The following is a 16390-nucleotide window of genomic DNA, read 5'->3' as shown; positions in this document are numbered from 1 at the left end:
AAAATAAGCAACAATCAACCAACTTTCACAAGCGTTTAGATGTGTTAAAATCCTCCATGTCGATGTGTTGTTAGAATCTTACTCGTTCGTCGGCTGAAAACGATGTTAAACACCAAATAAAGAAAGAATCTTACTCGTTCGTGGGTGTTGTGGGCGATAGTTATAATTTTTCGTCTGTGACTAGCCCCCTAAACCAGGAGGATTGGTTTAATCAGTCCGCACAGCGACAGCCGGCTTTCCGCTGTGTTTGTGTGTGTGTGTGTGTGTGTGTGTGTTGTGGGGGGTTGTGTGTGTGGTTGTGTGTGTGGTTGTGTTTGTGGTTGTGTTTGTGTGTGTGGTGGTGTGTCCCGCATGAGAGAGAGAGAGAGAGAGAGAGAGAGAGAGACAGAGAGACAGAGAGACAGATAGAGACAGAGAGAGACAGAGAGAGAGAGACAGAGAGAGAGACAGATAGAGACAGAGAGAGAGAGAGATGTTTAAAATGAAAATCGAGTTTGATTGGAAAATACTGAAAGAGAACAGAAAATTAAAAGTAACTGAAGTGAATGCGGGGGAAAAGTACCATGCGTTAGAACTTAAAAGGAAAACGTTTCCGGTCCGGCAGTCGCAGTGCTTCTTTAGACCAGGTGCAAAAATCAATCTGGGCGTCTCGCGTCGTAATCCTACAGAGTAAGCAGGCGAGGACACAATGAAATAAATACGGGGGGAACGTGAGCGACTTGCTGTAGAGGGGAGGAGACCTGCATCCGTGGCCCCGGGCGCTAAACGCTGCCCGTGTTTGGCAACATCCCTCATCCCTGCCCTTCACGCTCTCACACCTCTCAGCATGCACTGCCTGCTTAATATTAAAAGAATGCCAGTGCCAATGCGGCGTGCTGCCGCTATATAAAGCTCTCGGCAGACGGTGGAGACCTTTCTGTCCACTCACGCCATTCAAACATTTTCTATGCCGAGTTGGAATATCTTTCAACTCATAGTTTCCTGCCGTTTTTACGCTCAATTTCCAAAAAGTTAACCTGAGTCGCTCTGAGGGGGATTTGTGATTTCTGTTTTTGACTGCGACTGAAGATCTTTTCATTGAAAAGTGCCAGAGGGAAAAAAGAAGATGGCATCTAGTTTTGAGGTGAATTTCAGTTGGACGGTTTCATGATTTTACGAGAAGAATTGTTTTCATCAACACTTGTTGGACATTGCAGTTTCTTTTAAGCAGGGGCGCAGTAATGTTCATATTCGGTCAACTTTTTTTGCTTTTGAAATGTAGCAATGTGCTTTAAGTATTGTTTTAAATTCTTTTGTATTCAATCATTCATGCTATGCGTATAACCATTTGAGCATTAACAACAATCTATAAGCGTATGGTACTAATCCTTAAAAGCGCATGCAACCGATGTTTTGTTCTTGCGGAGAGACATTGTTCTTGTAAATCAATTAAAATTGATAATTTCGCGGAATACTTTTTTTTATTTTATTAGAATGATTAAGACATTGCAGATGAACTAGCTCTAAGTGTTGTTAACTATACGGATTCGGAATTTAGAACTATTGCATGGAACATGTTGCTGACAGCTGTGTGGTGTGTGGTGTGCAGGTTGTGCCAAAGGACTACAAGACGATGGCGTCCCTTTCCAAAGCCATTGCCAAGAACGTCCTTTTCTCCCATCTGGACGACAACGAGAGGAGGTCAGTTGACACACTTTTTCATTCTTTTTCTGTTGTTGGGTGTAGATTGATTTTTTTGCAGTAAACTAAAAATGCTTGGATTTGTTCTACCCGTTTTGAGTGTGTATTTTATGCATATGTTTCCTCCAGGACAATATTTTTGTTTAACTTTTTAAGGGAGATCAAGATTTAGTTAACACGATTTGAAGTGGCAAATGTGAAAGGCATGAGCTTTTTAGAACCTTCTACAGACCTGGGAACCCATACGATATCTCCGTATTTTGTACACATGATCGTCTAGAATACGAGCAGTACGGTTAGTGGGTAAAATACAACGAGAAAAATTCCTAGACTACTTTTCTTCACAAGCACATCCCAAAGAAAATCCAGTATTTTGACACAAGATAAAAATTTTTGTCAGTTAACATTGAAAGAAGCATTTGTTTGAAACTTCTTAGTAAATTTAATTAACGGTGCGACGGACGCGTGAGAGACATGGTTAAATCATGGATGTTCAAATGTTCAAGTCAAACAGTTTATTTACCAAATGCAAAGCACAGGATTTTGTTATGGTGTATGCATCCAAACTTCACACTCCTTCCACACGCATATTATATCATAATAAATATGTACAGATAAAGTGTTCAATTTCACTGGGCCTATTTACATGTGTACACCAACCAGACAGTTCAAAACGGACTGGTTGTTCTTTTAGCACCAATTTGACAGGAGTAATCACAGGTTACATGGATAAAGATAAATGAATTCCCTAAAATCATATCTAAAAATATAGTCATCAATATAATAAATCCGAGTACATGCTAACACAGTTATTCAAAGGACACAACCCGTTGTGCGGAGTATGCTAATTTTTCTGAAAATACACCAAGTTTTATCTCCCACAATTCCGAGAGGAATACGGCACTGAACGAATGGTGTTCGTCCTGTGAAGACGTGTTGGTGCACTGTCTATCTTTTGCTTTGCTTTCATTTTTCTCCAACCTTTCTCTGTACAAGTTTTAGTTGTAGGTTAGTTGAAGTGTATTGACTATTTTGATTGTTTATCATTGTGTCAACTTGCAAGGTAAGGAAACAGTTTGGAGTTTTCGGTGTTTGTTTGTTTTTGAACCGGGAACGCGTCGTTTCGCGTATGAATTTTATTCGTCGAAGCTAAGACATGGAAATGTTACTGGCGTCAGTTAATTGTTTTTGTACGTGTGACCTACTATATTTGGGTCAGTCGGGATCGTTACTTGTTTTTGCACGTGTGACCTAAGGTCAGTCGGGATCGTTACTTGTTTTGGTAGGATGACCTATTATATTTGGCTACGGAAATGTAGTACACGTTTTGCTGACGAAGTCAGTCACGATTTGCTGACGAAGTCAGTCACGATTTGCTGAAGCAGCCTCTTTGTTTTTTCAGCAGCTGTCTCGATTACTGCAAATACTATCGCCCGAGGCGAACTATGGGCCACAGAAGGTCCGCTGTGCTAAGGCTGGGCACTAGTCCATTGAAGATTTGAAAATCTTTGGAGTTGATTTTGAATTGTTTTGATACTGTAACGGGTGCGCTTGCTCGTCCGCCGGAATCAATATAACTTTTTCGTGTGGTTTTTGTTCGGTAATATGGCGGACTCGGGAGGTGGTGAATGTGCTGCTGGCGGGAAGAAAACCGACAAGAAACCGGCGAAGGCACAACCTTCTGAAGTGATACCGTCAGAAAAGGCGGGAGTTGATAAGTCTCTTTCGACACAGAGAAGAGCTCGTCTGGCCCACGTGATTGTGAAGTTACTCTGAAATTGGACAACATTTTGGAGACAATGACTGCCTTGTCTGGCAGACTATCTGATTTGGAGAAAGTTGGTAAGCTTAATGCGACGCCTGTTGCTTCAACATCGCGTGGAACCGAGTCGCATGGAACCGAAAGCAGTTCGGCGCAAGAGTCGCAAGCGGATGGAGAAGACGGTGCTTCGGTTAGATTTGCTCATGAGCAGTTCGAAAATGAGTTTGATTCGGCTGCAGGCACGGATGTTGCTTTGGACAATGATTTTGACGCAGGCATAGTAGTGGATACAGTTGGCGAGGGGATTCATCCATCTCTGGCAGATCGTTTTGAGGAAGGACTTCTTCTTCCATCAGATCGGGCACGTGTGCGAGACACTCTTCAGAACTATCCGCGGCCCAAAAATGTCACGTCGCTTCGAACGCCGACTCTAAATCGTGAATTAGATGGCAAACTGTTAGACAAGTTTGCAAAGAAAAGAGACTCGAACCTGTCCTTTGTTCAGGAACAAGTAGGTTGTGCGCTGAAAATTATCGCTCAGCTTATGTCCGACCTAAAAGAAAAACCAGCAAGTCGGAAGATGAGTGAGCGTGACAGCTTTTGTGAACAGCTCAGATCATGGGTAATTTTAACACCTTCACATTTAAATGCTTATTTTATAGCCATCCATTGAATTGAGAAGAAAACAAAGCATACTAAACGGCTAAGCATGAATAAAACAATAAGAAAATAAAAAGAACCAACAACATCGTTTTGTATGTGTGGGTAGTAAACACGTTTTATTTACAAAACACGGCGGAAAATGGCGACAAATATGTTGCACAGCGACAGGTCACTTTCTTCAACCAAGGCCAGTACTTTCATACATGACAAAGGAAAGCAAATATGGCCTGAATAATAAAGTTATAGTGTTCCTTTGCGTGTCTGAGTGATAAACTGTTTTAACCAACTCTCTTCTGAAACGTAATTGCACTCAGCAGATTTGTCTTCCGCTCATAACTTTCGTGTCACACGGTCTTTGCGACAAACAGATAGATCGCATTCTCGCAGAAAATCATTGACAACACAGACCAGTCATTTTAAGCATTGCATTTGGGAAGGGCTACTATTATAGTGTGTTTTAAGAAAGAAAAACATTGTAGTATCGGCAGAACACGATCAAATGAGTTTTCGTGTCACAGCGTTATGGGCGTGAGATTTTTAGACTTTTTGTTCTCACACTGTAGCAAAATCATTGACAACGCAGACAAGTCAGTTTTAACATAGACATTGGGAAGGGCTACTATTATAGTGTGTTTTAGGAAAGAAAACCATTATAGTATCGGCAGAACACGACCAAATGAGTTTGCGTTATGGGCGTGAGATTGTTTTTTTTCACACTGCAGATCATATCTCAAAAACTACTGAGTGGATCTTTATGAAATTTGATATGGATATTTTTGACTGGATTTTCTCATAGAAGGTTTTTCCGTTTATTGATAGGACAGTTTGATGACGTCATATTTCACCGTTTGCCAAAAGGTCGAGGCAGCACTTTCACAGTTACAGTTTTTCATCAATTTGATCGAATTTCTTATCACACAATCTCAGATCTAGGCCGGATTATGGGATTGCATTTCAGCTTGGTCACTTAAAGTTTTTTTATTGAAATGTTTGTTCGAAATGTCATTTTTTCAAATTTTTAAAAACTAATATTTGAAACAGAAAATGTATATTGGTGTATTCCCTATTGCGTCCTGTATCTAAAACTATATAGTTTTGTTGTTTTGTATTGATAATTATGCTTAAAAATGAAGAAAACCGATAAATAACCACTATCTTTATTTATGAAAAAAGACACTTAAAAACAACTTCTATCTATTCCTTATCATTATCTGATTCCAAATATATATAATTTCATGGTGTTAGACGTTGAAAATATGCTCAAACTTAACAAACTCGGATGTTGAATGGAAATTATACTTCCAAGCTCCAAAAGCACGTCATTTCAAGTGTGGAACACGCTCATGACGTCATACTGAAAGGTGATGAATTATGGCTTCACCTTGGGATGTTTCATTTCAAACATGGTAACATTTTTAAAGGGGTTTCTTTCTCAGATTTGTGTTTGCCCTTTGTCTGTCTCTCTATGTCTCCGTCTGTCTGACTGATTCAATTAAATGTGTAATTACTTAGTTTTGCAAAAGTCAAACTAAGTATGATATACCTAATTGATTCAGGTCTCTAAATTCTTATTGTAAAATTGTGAGTTTTATTCAAAACAAATTTAATTGGTGTTTTAAACTCAATAATGGGGCATGCTGTGATGAGCAGAAGAATGTGTGTTTACGAGCAGAAAAAGCCCATCAAAGTCAAGAATCGTGTTTTTCTTTTTCTATTTTCACCTTGTAGCTTCATACAGACACGAAGCAACAGTGTAGTACCACTTCCAGTGCAATATCTTGTACTTTAATTTTGACCATCTGTGTAACTCTTTATTGACCCATGATCTGAGCTGTTCACTTTTGCAAACTGGCCGATGCGGCTCGACTTCTTATGGCTTCACACAAGGACCTGTCACAAGTGCGGCGCGAAGCACTCAGGCCGACACTTAGCCGAGACTGCAGGGCCTTATGCAATGCGCAGCTAAATTTCAAACTGACGTCTAACGAGTTTTTGTTTGGGGAGGATCTAGCAAAAAGGGTCGACGATGCAGTGAAGAACAGAAAACTATCATCCACACTGTCAAAGGGTGATTTTAAACCTAACAAATTTGAATCAGACAATTGAAAAGATTCACTTCAAGATGGATACATTAAAAAACGCAGTGTCATTAATGAAAAAAGATTGCTTTTTTGCCTCAGTTGATCTAAAAGATGCATATTTCTCCACAAGTTCAGAAAATATTTCAGATTTCAGTTTCATGGCAAAACTTTTGAGTTCCTGGCTCTTCCACAGGGATATCGTGATTTTCCCCGCGTTTTCACGAAACTACTGAAGCCTGTATTGGCCCACTTACGTTTATCTGGCCATACCCTTCTGATAATTATACATTGATGATACCCTTTTGCAAGGAGACACTTTTGAAGAATGCCAGGCAGCAGTGTTAGATACATGTGCTTTGTTGGATCGTTTGGGCTTTACTGTGCATCCTGTGAAGTCGGTATTTACACCTACTCAATGCATTGAGTTTTTAGGGTTTCAGCTTGATTCTCAGAACATGTTAGTTTCTCTGACCCCCCGGGCAGTTGATAAAATTCTTACTAAGTGCGCTGATTTAGCTGGAAGACAGAAGTGTACAATTTGGCTGAAGTTATCGGATATTTAGTGGCTGCCCAACCGGGTGTTTGGATTGCACCTCTCTTTTTTAAACGATTAGAGATCGCAAAAAATCAAGCCCTTGCTGTAAGGAAAGGTGACTTTGATGCAGAACTTGTGGTTTCAGAACAAGTTCGTTCAGACCTTCTCTGGTGGATTGATAATGTAAAGCAATATCCTTCCCCTGTTAGCAGAGGCATACCTACTGTAATAGTAAAATCAGATGCTTCGAAAATAGGGTGGGGGGCGGAGTGTCAGGGTAGCATCACAGGTGGAATGTGGACCAAGGAAGAAGCTTTTGAACATATTAACTGTTTGGAACTTAAAACAGCCTACTTTGCCCTGAAATCCCTTTGCAGGGGATTATGTCACTCTTACATTCAATACTTACAGACAATAGCACCACTGTGGTTTTTATTAATAACATGGGCAGCACAAAAGTTTTGTGCAACGACATTGCCAGAGACATTTGGTTGTGGTGCTTATCACATAGTAATTGTATAACAGCAACACACTTACCGGGTTGCCTAAATATAGAGGCAGATGCAGAATCCCGTGTGGATAGACACAACATTGAATGGCATTTGGACACACAAGTGTTTGTAGAAGTCATCAATCGGTTTGGTCTCTGTGATGTAGACTTATTTGCGTGTTAACGCACAGTTAAGAAAGTATGTTTCATGGAAACCTGACCCAGATGCATTTGCCATTGATGCATTTTCCTTAGACTGGTCATTGTTTAGGGCGTTCTGTTTTCCGCCTTTCAGTCTCATTTCAAGAGTGCTCCAAAGGATAGAAGTCTTAGAGGCGGAGTGTGTGCTGGTGGTGCCATTATGGACAACGCAAGTGTGGTTCACGAAACTGTTGCGTCTACTAGTAGAACTGCCGGTCCTGTTGCCCCGAAAAGAAAACTTACTCATTCATCCACTGACAGGGGAGCACCATCCACTACTGAAGAAGATGAAACTAGCAGCATGTTCCTTGTCCGGAAAGCGCTTCAGAAACAGGGAATTCAGGATGAAGCAACAGACATCATGTCAGCCTGGAGAGAGGGTACGAAGCGTAAAGTTTCTACGAGTCATACTTCAAACGCTGGCTTCAGCATTGCCTTGAACGGGATAGAGATCCCTTTCGTGCCTCTCCACATGAGTTGATAAGGTTTTTAACGAAACTGTTCCAAGAAGGCAAAGGATACAGCAGTTTGAACATGGCACGAAGCGCTGTTTCCGCATTGTCCCTTCAGTTGTTCAGTGGGTTGTCATCCATTGGTGAAGAAGTTTTTGAAAGGTAATCTAGTGCTACAATTTTTAAAAGAATGGTCACCGGACAAAAAAACAAGTCGCGTAAGGCGAAAATACAATATTTAGTCAAGTAGCTGTCGAACTCACAGAATGAAACTGAACGCAACGCAACGCAGCAAGACCGTATACTCGTAGTATCGTCACTCCACCGCCCGTGGCAAAGGCAGTGCACGTGGAATTGACAAGAAGAGCGGGGTATTCGTTGCGCTGAGAAGGATAGCACGCTTTTCTGTACCTCTCTTCGTTTTAACTTTCTGAGCGTGTTTTTAATCCAAACATATCATATCTATATATTTTTGGAATCAGGAACCGACAAGGAATAAGATGAAAGTGTTTTTAAATTGATTTCGAAAAAAATAATTTGATAATAATTTTTATATATTTAATTTTCAGAGCTTGTTTTTAATCCGAATATAACATATTTATATGTTTTTGGAATCAGCAAATGATGGAGAATAAGATAAACGTAAATTTGGATCGTTTTATAAATTTTTAATTTTTTTTTACAATTTTCAGATTTTTAATGACCAAAGTCATTAATTAATTTTTAAGCCACCAAGCTGAAATGCAATACCGAACCCCGGGCTTCGTCGAAGAGTACTTGACCAAAATTTCAACCAATTTGGTTGAAAAATGAGGGCGTGACAGTGCCGCCTCAACTTTCACGAAAAGCCGGATATGACGTCATCAAAGACATTTATCAAAAAAATGAAAAAAACGTTCGGGGATTTCATACCCAGGAACTCTCATGTCAAATTTCATAAAGATCGGTCCAGTAGTTTAGTCTGAATCGCTCTACACACACACACACACACACACACACACGCACGCACATACACCACGACCCTCGTTTCGATTCCCCCTCGATGTTAAAATATTTAGTCAAAACTTGACTAAATATAAAAAGAAGAAAAAAAGGCGATTTGGTAGATAGACTTGCGTAACATGAGTAGGACAAAGGAAGTTGTACGATGTAGGTTTGGGGATTTGCTCAAAACTTCTGGCCCAAACAAACATCAGAATGAAGTGGTATTTTGTGCCTTTCCGTCTGATTTGGCAATTTGTGTTGTACATTATTTGAAACAATATGTCAAAAGAACTCGTGTTTAGAGGAACGGAAACGAGACTCTTTATCAGTTGGACAGCCCCTCACAAAGCGGTGTCGAGAGATACTATCCGTCGATGGACAAAGATTGGATTAGAAAAAGCGGGTATTGACATGACAATATTTACGCCGCATTCAACTCGTTCCGCTGCATCTAGTAAAGCTGCAAATAAAATTCCTCTGGCAACCATTCTGAAGACTGTTGGTTGGCGTCGGGCACCTTCACAACTTTTTACAAGAAACCAGTGGACAGTGGGAGGAGTTTTGGACAGGCTGTTCTGTCATGAAGAATTGAGGTAGGTTTATATGTATTTCAATTCATCGACAGTGATAGGGTGTAAATGCTGCAGACTTTAAAGTCTCACGTGACCCATTCCTCTCGAAATTGTGGGAGATAAAATTACATAATTATGACGAGCTTACCTGAGTAAGTGAAGTCTAATTGTGGTTTTATCGACCACAATGTAGAGAGGAAAGGGATTACGTGCCTCGCCCTAAGTTGTCTTCAGAGTTATACCGATAACCATTTTCCCTCCCTATCCCTTTCCTCTCTCTTTCTCTTTTATCTGCACCATTTACACGTCGTTAAACAGTGACGTATTCCCGCGTTCTATCTCACGTAATCCCTTTCCTCTCTACATTGTGGTCGATAAAACCAACTTACTCAGGTAAGCTCGTCATAATTATGTAATTTGCTTGAGAATACTCAAAGTGCAAAACAGGGGTCCCTGCTTCCCCTACATATTTACTGTGATAGACCTAAGCGAAACTGGATTTGAACGCCGAGACCACCATGAATTGTCATCATTTTCACGAGTTTTCATTCATAACCAGCTGGGGAATAAATAACACTGTTCCCCATGTAACAAATCGAGGTGGTGAATGGGTTTGAGCTTTCAGGCAAAACGTGGATTGTAAAAAATAACACAATCAGGCTGATTGTTTGATGTGTGGATCCATCGCGGCTTTGGATTCGTGTTTTCGATGACAACGATTGTAAGCATTCACTCTCAAAGACCCAATCAATGTTGATGATTACCGCTGCGACTCATGGTCAATTTGCAACTAATCTCTGAAATCGCAAAATGCACAACGAAAAGTCATAAAACACTTAAAAGAAAAGGAATATGCCAAAAATGTACGCAACTCGCAAACAGGATGGCAGCTCTATACATTTTTAGACTGGAAGAAAAGCGACGAAGAAGTTACCTTTGACGTCTCAGACAAGTATGACGTGTTATCTCAAACTACTGTGACGCGCTTTGAGGTCCGGAATTGCGTTCTAAAAATGACCTTCGGTCTGTTGTGCGTACTTTTGCTCATCCAAAATAATTACAAAAACGATGTTTGGTGGCTTGTTGTCAGACCAGCAACTTTTGTTGGTCCTCGGGGAGCATATCGATCGCCTTCGTTTTTCATATTTATCAACCGCGGCCTTTGACCTTGGTCGATAAAGATGAACCAGAAACGATATGCCCCCCTCGGACCACCAAAAAAGTCTGTCGCGATATAACCTTGAATGGTTGAAAACGACGTTAAACACCAAATAAAGAAAGAAAGAAACCACCAGAAAAGCTTGTCTGTCAACAAGCCACCAAACATCTTATAATGTCCTTCATGGGAAGGCGTTCTCTAATCATGGGGACCTTGCATTACGGTGTCACGATTTCATCTTTCGCCTGTGTACATATTTCCCCCTCGACATATACTCAAGACTGAAATGTTGTTTCCTGGTAAAATTAAGAAGTGAAATTATTTATGGACGAAAAGCATGTCAGTTTCTTGCATGTGAAGAAAATTGGTGGTAAAATGTAATAGATTTCACCCCCAAAATCGAATTCTTCGAAAACGTGTACTGAGTGGTTACGTCCCTTGAGTAAGAAGGAAAACATTTTAGGATGAATCAAATTTCTAAGTTAAATAAAACAAATTGGTTGGACAAATTTGGCCCCATGAATGTAAGGTACACAAGGTCGTTCATCAGTACTATCGAAGGGTGTTTTTTTGTTCAGTGTAGAGTTTATACTAGATCAACGAGGCCGAGAAGCGAAATATCAACACGGCGAAAGATGAAAACGTCACAACGGCACTACTGTACTGTGTCGGATCTGCACAACAGTTTTTGAAACAAGGCTTCTCGTCAGGACATAACATGAAAAGTCAGAGAGACTGTACAGTATATCCTGTCCCTGCAATCAGCGTCCATGAAAGGAGACTTCAAACGCTAGATGCTTGTCGCTTGTGAAACCAAATAATCATGCTTATGAATTATATGTGGGTGCGTACTGACAGCTTCATCGCAAGCAATCCATGATGACTACATCATGATGGCCCCCCCCCCCCCCCCCCCCGTTTTTAACAGGAGACGTCAGAAAACGGTTTCCTAAAGAATGTTTTGAATAGCTCGTGTTGATTAAATCAATCATGCATAATAATCAAAACACGAAAGAGGTCAAGTCTTTTTAAGCAAACCTGCTATAGGACAGCTTACAGGGCTGAATAGGAAAGCGCGTTTTTCTGTATTCTTTTTAACTTTCTGAGCTTGTTTTTAATCTAAACATAACATATATATATATATATGTTTATTGAATCAGGAAATGTTTAGAATAAGATGAAATCATTTTTGGATCGATTAGTCGTTACTAAAACTTTACTTTAGAATGTTCAGATATTTAAATATGACCAAACTCATTAATTGATTTGTTAAGCTTCTAAGCTGAAAGCAATCGCATATTCCGGGGTTCATCGCAGATTGCTTAACCAAAATTCCAATCAATTTGATCGAAAAATGAGGGTGTGACAGTGCCGCTTCAACTTTCACAAAAATCCGGATATGACATCATCAAAGACATTTGTCGAAAACATGAGAGAGAGAAAACGTCTGGGGATATCATTTGCACGAACTCTTGTGTAAGTTGCATGAAGATAGGTCCAGTAGTTTTCTGGGAATTGCTCTGCACACACGCACGCGCGCACGCGCGCACACCACGCGCGTCTCGATTCCCAGTCCATGTTAAAACATTTGGTCAAAACTTATGTAACAAGAGGCGAAGCCTTCAAGGCTCACGTAAGAAATCGACAAACAGTAACACAAACTCAATCACTCCGTCACACATACACACACACAGTAAGCATAGGTGACACGGTGCAAGAGTGCGAGACACTAGATCTAGATCTGTCTGTCTGTAGCCTACTTACGGGGACACGAATGCCAGATGGCCAGATCGACACTGCGCTTTCGACAGCGCTTCCTCGCGCAGACACTGGAAACACGCTGTGCAGATTAACCTGTAGGAAATCTCCTTTGGTATCTTCTTTATCTATTTTTCTGGAGCTACGAAACCGAACAATGTGAAATCGTCTTCTCCGAATCGGCGAACTGCAGCTCGGTGATAACTGTATCTATACCACAATCCTTCACGCGATCTGACCTAACCTTGACCCCTGACCTGGTCTACATACCACACACGACACAAACCAGTCAGCTGTTTTTACCCCCCCAAAACCCCCCACCACCCGTTTTCTTTGGATACACACTTTAACTACATACGTGCCGACAAAATGTTGATCATTGCTTCAATACTTTAAAGCTGTTGCTTGAATAATAACCAGGTAAAATTAGTATTTCGGTGTTAAATGTTAAAGTTTCTACCACAGACATACATACATCCGCACGCACGCACGCACGCACGCACAGACAGACAAAAGTTAGCATCGCATAGGCTACACTTACGTGAGCCAAAAACGCATGTGGATTTGTTTGTTTGTTTGTTTGTTTGCTTAACGCCCAGCCGACCACGAAGGGCGGTGCTGCATTGACATATAACGTGCGCCACACACAAGACAGAAGTCGCAGCACAGGCTTCATGTCTCACCCAGTCACATTATTCTGACACCGGACCAACCAGTCCTAGCACTAACCCCATAATGCCAGACGCCAGGCGAAGCAGCCACTAGATTGCCAATTTTAAAGTCTTAGGTATGACCCGGCCGGGGTTCGAACCCACGACCTCCCGATCACGGGGCGGACGCCTTACCACTAGGCCAACCGTGCCGGTCGCATGTGGATAAAAATGTATATTCAAGAAGGCAAGACTCATCAATTTCTCCAACCAGAGATCTTCCATTTTCATTTCAGTTGCAGTTTCAAGACTATAACACAAGGTCAACTGAGGGCGGTAACTATTTGATCAGCTGTAAATTTATAGTCCTTGCTTTATCCCCGAGTACGCTAGTACTTGGGCTCAACAGACTTTAATTGTGTGTCTGTGTGTGTGTGTGTGTATGTGTGTGTCTGTCTCGACTTAACAGCTTATTGCTGGGAAACTACTGGGCGCAGTTCGTTCAAAAGTTGATACACTAACTTGATAATAGGTCCGATTGATCGTATTAAAACTTCATAATGTTACCTGGGACCTAAATGCGAAATAAACCACAAAAACGACTTGGCGGTGGGAGGAATTCACACGGAGCAACAGCCAGCCAGGCAGCCTGATAGAACAGCCAGCCAGCGGATACTGTCGTCACAAAAAGACGTCATGACAAAGTTACACGCAAAGCGAAAGAGACTTTGACGTCATTTACTTTTGTTCGGAATTTTCCGTCTGTTCCTAGCTTGTCAGTGAAGACCTGACGTGAGTAAGCTTACCCAAAACGTCTTTGTTCTCTATTCTCATTGCAGCTGTGAAATAATCAGTCTTGTGTCTCGGTCGTGTAGGTACAGAGTTTGCTTCTGCAATCATTGTGTTCGTGTTGATGACGGCTTCATGAGACAAATCAGCGAATCTATCGTGAGGAAGACGTTTATGTACAAATCACCGAACCCAACCCATTTTTTGTGTGCATTTTTCTGAAGAATAAACTGCATGTGGTTAATTTCATCCGTTTAATGCTTGTCGAAACGAGCCATAAGGCTTTAGAATAAAAGATTTCACGCATTGCTTGGCCATCTGATCACAAATGAGGTCGCAGTTTGTAGGTTGAATCTATGAATCGGCCAGAGATAGATCTGCATTTCTGGTCAGAAACTAACATTCACACCACAGGCATTCCAAACATTTATATTGTTAAGTTATGAAGAGGGTCGGCAGTATATTCTTCACTGTGGTCAAATAAAAGAGAAAGGCCAGTCACCACGCACATCCTCGGCTCGCATGCAATGTATTTATATAGCAAAGGGAATGCCTGTAATTCACACAGAGCAATCACTTGGTCTTAAACGTGCTCAAGACAAAAACTTTCATACTGGGGGAGGGAGCCAGTCTGAAGAGTACTCGGGTCCAGCGCGAGCGTTTTTTATGCCTACCAAGTGGGTTGAAATAGTGTTCGAACCCGGATCGGTCTCGAAAACAGCATAAACTGCCGTCATTAAACATGACAAGAAAGTGAGGCTGTTGCAAAAGTTCCCCTGACAGGCAAGCGAACGCAAGTTGCAATGAGTGCAAAGCCTGACTGGGTAATAATTTGTAAGTTGAACGTGAACCGATTTTTCTTCTCACGCAAGATCGCAGTGCGCTTTCTCAATCTTGCAAAGTGGACTGAGCATGTGGTTGTTGCGTTGCGATCGCGTTTTGCGAAGAGTAACACTTGAAACGGTGTAGTTTCTCGTCTTTTGCGGACATTCGGTTGTAGTTATTCGTCTCACGTCTCCAGTAATCAATTCTTTTGGGGCAGTAGATAGCCAGACTAATCTTTCTCCTCCCAGAAAGACTCTGTTGCAGAATTAGGGCCGTTGCCAGAAATTGGGACTATTATGCTGTGAATGTATGCAATTGAGAATTGGAGATAAGCTGGACTTAGCTGTAAACGTGCCTTTTTTTCTCTGGCGTATAATCTCCTATTCCTCTTCATTTGTCAGTCTTGACCGATCTGAATTGTTTTCTTTCTCCTCAGTTCTTGTTCTGTCGTGAAAGAAATCAACCAAGGGCTGAATGGGAGGGGGGGGGGGGGGGGGGGAATTGGTTGAGTCTCTAACTTGTGCGATATGTTTACTTGTGTGTCATATATCACATTAGTTTCTCATCTTTCAATTCTTTGCGCTGCATACAAAGCGCTGCATACAAAATTGAACCTATCTGTTGAGCGGACAGCTTTGTGAATGCACCGTGTCAATCTCAACATAATCAGAGTGTGCCTCTTACCCCCCCCCCCCACCCCACCCCACTCCCTCTCCGCCACACTCTTTGGGAAAACTCCTCCTCCCATTCGCCTTGTTGTTCGTCAACAGCTAATGTCCCCGGGACGTAGTTGCAGGAATAAAATGTCGCACGGGTCACGATGCCTCGCCATAATTATAGCCGCTCCTTTTTATTTTCCGTTTTTAAAAAAGTTTTCCACCACCAATCCCCCCCTCCTCACCCTTTCTCTCTTGTATCTGATTCGCCGTTTGGTGTTGATTTGAGTTGGATACAGTTTGGCTGCCATACTGCAATAATCTTGGCGGACATAGTACGAACAAATTACTGCAATAGAACAGAAAAGGGCAGTCAAGATGTAGATCTGACGAGCAGTGGCATTGAGAAGAGAAAACAATGAAATGGGTAAATATTAAAACGTCAGGAAGGAACAAAAATTTAAAAAAAGGATTTAAAGCAGTAAAAAACTTAGTAAAAAACTTAGGTTGTATTGCGTAAGATGGCGTCAAACGGAAAATTCCATTATTTTACCGGTAAAAATCAAAGAACACCGGGGGAAATAACGGCGACGGTCATGTCTGCCGGATTGATACTTCGCTCGACAGTTATTTTCTGCACATTAAATTTTTATGATTTGACTGCGACTGTGTGTCGTGCCTGATTTGCCGAGATAGACTGAGCGGTTTCTGTGAGAGTCACGATTCATACTGTTCACAAAATACCCGTTTGGAATACGACTAGCGCCATCACCCACATCGTTCCGCGCGCTAAAGGCCCCCAGACGACACATGTCTAAATCGTTGTTCTCTTGGTGTTGATATAGCAGTCAAACATGCTGATGTCACACATTTAAAAAAAAAGTCGTTGGCAAGCGAACTTCTCCCGTACTGGACGGTATTTAGCTACCCCAAAGGTTGCTGACTTAAAGGCACAGTAAGCCTCTCGTAAACCATCACAGATACTGTCAGGCTTTTACACACAGTACAAACACCCTTCCATTTGAACGCTTACCAAACGGGAACATCCTAGGTGCCCTCCGTAAAGAGCGAGCAATTTTCAAAGAATTTATTTTTGCGTGGTTTATCTTACCTCTGAACCATCGTGAACCCGT

At 41.4% G+C, this 16390-nt stretch overlaps 1 protein-coding gene across 6 annotated transcripts in view; it reads left to right on the top strand.

The window, feature by feature from the left end:
• LOC138955418 (cAMP-dependent protein kinase regulatory subunit) overlaps positions 1 to 16390 on the top strand; it is a 192903-nt gene that overhangs the window by 160579 nt on the left and 15934 nt on the right. For all 6 annotated transcript variants that reach the window (XM_070327040.1, XM_070327035.1, XM_070327060.1 and 3 more), the window contains exon 3: positions 1589 to 1680. In XM_070327040.1, the coding sequence (XP_070183141.1) occupies positions 1589 to 1680 (92 nt within the window). The remainder of the gene's footprint in view (positions 1 to 1588; positions 1681 to 16390) is intronic.

Source organism: Littorina saxatilis, linkage group LG2 (genome assembly GCF_037325665.1).
Source record: "Littorina saxatilis isolate snail1 linkage group LG2, US_GU_Lsax_2.0, whole genome shotgun sequence".
Lineage (NCBI taxonomy): Eukaryota > Metazoa > Mollusca > Gastropoda > Littorinimorpha > Littorinidae > Littorina > Littorina saxatilis.
The sequence above is the reverse complement of the archived record's forward strand: the minus strand, read 5'-3'. Positions and strand labels throughout refer to the sequence as shown.